Source organism: Varroa jacobsoni, unplaced genomic scaffold, assembly GCF_002532875.2.
Source record: "Varroa jacobsoni isolate VJ856 unplaced genomic scaffold, vjacob_1.0 scaffold_377, whole genome shotgun sequence".
In the NCBI taxonomy this organism is placed as follows: domain Eukaryota; kingdom Metazoa; phylum Arthropoda; class Arachnida; order Mesostigmata; family Varroidae; genus Varroa; species Varroa jacobsoni.
In genome coordinates, this window is record NW_019213279.1 from 1507 (window position 1) to 8045 (window position 6539).

The following is a 6539-nucleotide window of genomic DNA, read 5'->3' on the forward strand; positions in this document are numbered from 1 at the left end:
ATATACATGATATTTAAATAATAGTATGTACATCAGCTGAATACACTCTTATATGAATGTAATAAATGATAAGAAGATAGTTGAAGGTGGACCTATGACATATGGTCCGTTAAGAAGGAACAGGAAAGGACTCTTTGAGAGACCCTACTTTTAATAAATATATATATTTTAGAGGTGAAGAACTGCGGAAGCAGTTCTTCACCTCTAAAATATGCCGCAGTGACGGTTATTTTTGGCAACATGCGGATATAACCTCTTTTAAAAAGAGTAAAACGACCTGCTAAGCTCTTTTCTGCATATATAGTTACAAACTTAATTATCGCCATATAACTTTTTTCATTTTGTTAGCTCTTCGTGAACCTTGGGAAAAATTTTCTTCTTAAAACATTTAAAGCTCCCTTTTTTAATGTTTGTAACAGACAATAACTTCTTAGCAGTGCATGGGCATCGTTTTACATGGATATGGTTGAAATAAGACTAAACTTGATTAATGTTCAACACGCAACACATTTATTTCAGTATTTACATGACACTCATCATTCTTAATCACATTGGTAAATACAAAAAAAAAACCCTAAACGTACTGTTAGGAACGTGAGGGATTTTTTTCGCTCATGCGCTACCACACATCGTTGCAGTTTATAGTAAGCAGTGATACACTATTATGTACATGGTCACGTAATCCTAGAGTTCTTCATACAACATCACCTGTTTTCTCTTGAAACTCCAGTAAAGAGCTAACTGTGTAAACAGCGACAAATCATACAATTCTTCTTTTCATATATATAATATTATATAATCAGAACTTAATGGTGATGCCCGAACGAGAGGAAACTGGGCATCATTGCACCAAGAACTAAGAGAACGAGCTCTTTCCGTGTAAAGCCCGACGCGTCTGATGATTCTGCCAGATGATGCGAGTGTCCTCCTGTAATGAATAATGAAAACACAATAATTTTAGCTCTGATGTTATAGCAACTTAGAGACTATACGTCCTCGTTCAGATTTAGCATATGCCTTTACTGTCGGTATTGGCAAGACATTTCGTACCGGCGTAATAGGAGTAATATTTTTTTGGCTCTCTAAAATACATGTACGTTTTACCGCCAGTACTGCCGTTACATTTTTTTTTAGACAATGGGCCCCATTATGAAAAAAATGTGTTCATCAACCAATAAAAGTGAACAATGGTGTTACGACAAAAAAATGTCTCGAAAGGGACCTAAAGCGAAAATACAATGTCAATAGCAGAGTCGAGCTCTCGGTAGATTTTTTCAGAATAGACGCAATTTTAATATGTGCTCACAATTTTTTTGTGCACAACAATATACCAATGTTTCCAATCATAATTATGTCCGGTCTCTTCACACCTCTTCACATGCGATTCTAATATATGTAGGCAGATGTTTCATAACTGAATTCTCATGGGTCTCTATCTTGTTAAAACTGACAAATGTACCAGTGAATATCTTCGAAGAGCATACTATTTTATAAGTTACTCGCTAGCATTATTAGAATGACTTGAAATTCTGGTCAAATTCGTAAAACAAAAAAGCACATTTTACTGACTCTTGAATCAGGTTGGCTGTCGACCTATTCAGCTTGTAACGCAGCCTATCTACAAACGAATTGCGTAACTAATTGTCTATAGTACGGCCTCATCACGATAAGTCAGTTTAGGTATTGACTTCTCACCATTGCCCTCGTCACTAAGATCTAGTCTTTCGTGTAGGTCCATAACTGTTTGAACATTGGGTAGCCTTTCAGAAAGGAAAGCAGAATTTTCCGATAGTAGCTTCCAATCATAGCTTTCACTTCGGTAGAACCTCCCAAGGTATTTTCCGAGAAATGAGGGCCGTCTTTGAATTGTTGGTGAGACACAACGGCGTCGCTTATTGCCGAGCACGTTACCTTTTGAAGCCGCCAGTTCCGGGAGGACATGCACCGTTGCCACGTAAAGGAATGTCCCTGCACTGAATAGCATAGCAATGCCGGTAGCGTTCATTGAAGCCATCGACTCCTGAGAAGTTTAACAGAAAAATTGTTAACGACATACTGTAATCAATCCAAAAACTACAATACATGATTAACAATACAATTGTCAACGGCCCCTTAATCCGTGTCTTCGTTTCAAGCAGAGCACCATCTCACCTTGGTATTTTGACTTATACCAAAGTACGTTGTTATAGCAAGTATCGGTGCGGCTGCGGAGAATAGCAAGAGATGCTTCTTGATAGTGGAACGATCGAGGCCTTCATGAAGCAAAAATGACACGAGAGCGAAGGCAGCGGGCGCCTTGTGCAACATGATGGCAAGGAAAACAATCATCTCAATTTCTGCACGCGTTGTTGTTGCAGCCGCTCCTGAATAAAAAAGTAAATTAATTAACACATTGTCTATAAATTTATCTTAGTTAAATGCCACGTCAATAAACAATATTACGCATCACTGTTTGGAATTCCCAATAGTACCGATATAGACTCAGCGTCTCTTTATAGACAAAGAATATCTTGATGAAAGAAAGGTGTGTAGAAAACTAATTTTGCCGAGAGAATCTGTGGAATCGTTTATTATTATTTCTTGATTGTTATTTTTAAATAAAACAAACCTTACACACCTTTTGCTAGTGCACTTCTGTGTCATTGCAAATCACCGTTGCTGACCCTTTTACTGTTTAATGTATTCAGGCTAAATCTAAACGCAAAATGAATGAAACAGAAATATCTCACAGATGCGCACCTAAGGCAATTCCGTCAGCTGCTGCGTGAACTACGAGTCCAAGCGTTGCCGTTGCCGGGCGTGTTTTCCAAATGCTGATAGCGCCTGTTTTATTCGGTCCCGTTGGTAGTAACTCCTCGGAACTCTTGCCTCTTTTACTGCACTGGTCTACTAATAGCATAAACACGAAACCTATCACCTATGGAACATTGACAACAAAAAAATGTTAAATAGGAACAAAATGCTAAATAAATAAAGCGAAAACAATATGGGCAAACATACACATTTCATGGGAAAAAAATTTTCGAGATGACAGTTAACTCTAGAAAGAAGCTACACTAGCATACTTTAAGTTTATCTATAGAGTTCTCCTTACTCAGGACGATAAAAACAATCCGTATGTGGCTTTATCAATTGATCAACTAAGCAGTTTTAAAACACCGGGCATGCACTCAGACTGACAAGTGTGATTCCAATAAGTGAGTGAGGATCATCGAAATGATGTGCTTCATGGTGATGCCCTGAATGCCTAGCTTCAGTAGCCACTTCCTGATGGTGGTCGGTATGCGCTTTTTCCAGACGAGACAAATACAGCGTTGATACGCCTGAAATACAATTCAAGCGGGCAAATTTAAGCCTAAAGTCATGATACGATGAAAAATCACACAACAAGATGAAATCTAGGTTAGGTGAATAGCTAATAGGCACAAAACAATAACGACTCATGTCTTTATTGCGGAAAGTGTCTGCGTTACCTTCAGGTATGATGACGGTTAGCGCGGTTCCGACCAGCAAACCTGCTCCAAGAATTGATACGACATTGATCTTGTCTTCTGACAACTTCATTGACACGGGTATCAATCCGCTGAGGTAGCACCCAACGAACATGGAGCTCGATAGGACAAACAAGGCCCATCCGTCGCCCATCGCAATTGTTTTCAAGAAGCCCTCGAAAAGGACCTCCTAAAAATTCCCGACGAAGTCTCGCAACGTCTTCGAAGGGATAAGCAGGCTTGTGCAGCCGATGGCTGTAACGTCGAGCAGATGGCATGCACTCCTTTGTACCGCACTTCGAAATTTGCTAAATCTGTTTGTGGGCAGCGGTTACTCTATGGCTGATTGTTAGCCGCTAAAGGGGTAAGCTGAATTGTAGTTTTTGTTAAAGGCAAATGCATTCTTGCTAGCCGGGTTGGTTGGAGAAGTGAGGCCGGACGTCCTTTGGCGGCTTACTCTTGCATCTGCTAATGTTAGAACACGGCGCACGCATGAAACCAAATTGACACAGTCACCCGTATAAACAATTAGACGTTTACATTGGAGGCCAAGCATTTATTTACGGTCTTTTGTGTGATACTTGGATATCCTTTCTTTATTAGAGTTCCACTAATTGTTGATGTTCCTCTGATTTTGTCCGTGATTTTCAAGCTGCATAGTTTTTTATGGGACAAAAAAATCTTTAGGATCTATGAACGTTTTATTGTCTGCAAGCGGTCTCACCTCCAACAATTTTCTGATTCGTGTGTAAAGAAAATGTGTGTTTTGCAATATAAGCGGCAAAAAGCGTATTCCAAATTCTAAAATTTCCCGTATACGTCAACTGTAGCAAAACGAAGGTTGATAAAGATATTACATCGTGTATAACAAAGAACAGCCAATGGAGAACAAAAACCTACAGGTAGTCTCAAACAGTCATTAGAGAATAATAGCTTAATAGAAACGCTTGTTCAAAAGCTACGTACAAAGCTGAGAAAGCAGCATGTTAACGTCTGTGTATGAACTACGTACTGGCACTATCTGGAGCCCGACGTTTCCAACCGCAGATGATTAGATCCGCTCAGAGTCAGATTTTCGGTGACAGTGTAAGCAAGACGCGTTACTGCAGTGCAAAAATAAAAGAATCTGATATAGTAGAGAGGACAGACTCTCACGGAACGGCTAAATAGTTTTAATTACTTTCAATTAAAGCTCGATATAATTAAACTGAGATAATGCGGTATATTTTATATATAACATTCTGCAAAATGTAGTTTATTTAAATTATTATAAGTTGTGATGCAGGTTTATAAGCCCAGTAGTTCCGCTAAATAACGCGAACTCTATTTTTCAGATTGTATTCAATAGGTTATTACTACATACTAGAAGAAGCAACGGTATGAAAGCCTTTGATGCAGCACAAACACATTTACTCAGGTTAATCATAACAATAATCTATCAGATTAATGCAAATACACGACAAACGCCCATTCGTCAAAACTCTGTTGACCCGTTCAGACAACAGTAGCGGCGCCGAAATAGCTCACTGAAGTATATAAATAGCCGCGTCTAACAATGGCCACAAAAATACTGTTACTTGCATATCTTTTCGCAGATGTTAAGATAAACCTATAAAATGCAGAACCAATAGGCCAAAAAGTATGTTTCCAGGGCGTTCCAAAAACGTTTACGTTGTTATTTTGTCACACCTTGTTTGATAGTGTAGCTTTAGGCCGCCTGCACATTATTATTGTGATGCGAGAGTACATCTTGATGAGTATCTTCAAAATATATAGCTGGTATGAAAAAGTTCTATTTAATATTCTGCACGTTCCTTACACCTGATGCTTTGAACTTTTATATTATAAAAGTAAAATTCACGCCAGAAAAACGACGATACTGGACGATTTGCAAGTCTGTTGAAGTTTGTGAATTAACAGCGCACTGTTATTAGCAGTGTAGCGACCAGAACGGTAATCATTTTGCACATCTGCAATACATTTTTTGGACCCACATACATATATATACATATATATGTATAAATCAGAGAAAGCACGATTTTCGTTGCGTTAGCGAATTTACAAATGCCATAACGCAGCGACAAGGAATACTTATTTGTCATAGACAAAGTGCAACCGCTGTTATTTCATGGACGAAAATAAGTGTTTATAGCATTCAACCTGGGCGCGGCAGCTACTAAAGTGACGCTCTGCGTTCTAGAATCTCTCATGAAACGAACACTTAAGCAAATCTTAAGTAAGAGCATTAACGAGAACTGCTAGTGAAGTCGAAAAACAAAGACAAATGCAGCAATCACAGTGATCACTATATACGAGATAGGTATATCGTTTGACTGGCAATAACTTGGTCACGCTTTCGTATGATCGGCAACCCGTTTAATCGGAACTATCAAACACAAATAGCGGACTGGGGTTAATGTTGATCTGGTTGAAAATCGCTATCCGAATGCAGTTCTTTAGTATTTATCAACTATCGCTCATATAGCAGCCGACAGTGAGGTAAGTACACTTACCGAAATAGATTACAAACAAAGTAGCATTAGTGTACATAAGGATTCACAGTCCCATCTACGAACGCAGTGGTTTGAATATACTTAGCGCAACACAAATTGGTCACCGATCCCTGCAGCAAATGATCGACCGCCAGACAGCTGACATCCACGTCTAGTAAGAGCAGCCCGATTTTCCGGCGAATAACTTGCTGTGCGAGAAGCATCAAAACACACTGCTCTAATGCTGACTAGAGAACTATACAACAAGGTCCTGCATAATATGAAGAGCCATGACACATGTTTATTGAGAACTACAAAAAAGAAGAAACTTGTTTATAACTTTTGACTACTTGGTTGTTCGACTATTTCAATAAAAAAAAATAGGTGCCGACAACAAGGTGAACGAATTAACTAACCAGTTGCCTATCATCAATTTTCGCCGACTAGCAGATCCGTACACTCCGCGCTCTATCTTACGGAATATGCCGCTCATAGTGCTCAGTGTGGAAAGGGTAAAGCTCCACCTGCCAAACGAATGAAAAAGAACACAGAACTG

At 39.1% G+C, this 6539-nt stretch overlaps 1 protein-coding gene across 4 annotated transcripts; it reads right to left on the minus strand.

The window, feature by feature from the left end:
* Positions 1–487: 487 nt before the first annotated feature.
* Zip102B (Zinc/iron regulated transporter-related protein 102B) lies at positions 488–6172 on the minus strand. Of its 4 annotated transcripts, none has more exons than XM_022832213.2 (8): positions 6005–6172; positions 4504–4594; positions 3474–3956; positions 3181–3323; positions 2740–2917; positions 2152–2363; positions 1912–2020; positions 488–928 (listed from the first exon to the last, which is right to left on the minus strand). In XM_022832213.2, exons 3-8 carry the CDS (start codon positions 3643–3645, stop codon positions 807–809), a joined length of 936 nt encoding a protein of 311 aa, XP_022687948.1. In that variant the 5' UTR covers positions 3646–3956; positions 4504–4594; positions 6005–6172; the 3' UTR covers positions 488–806. The 4 variants fall into 4 exon arrangements, with proteins under 4 accessions (XP_022687948.1, XP_022687946.1, XP_022687947.1 ...); XM_022832211.2 differs by having other exon boundaries at positions 3474–3959; XM_022832212.2 differs by lacking the exon at positions 6005–6172 and adding an exon at positions 5181–5279 and having other exon boundaries at positions 3474–3959.
* Positions 6173–6539: the final 367 nt, after the last annotated feature.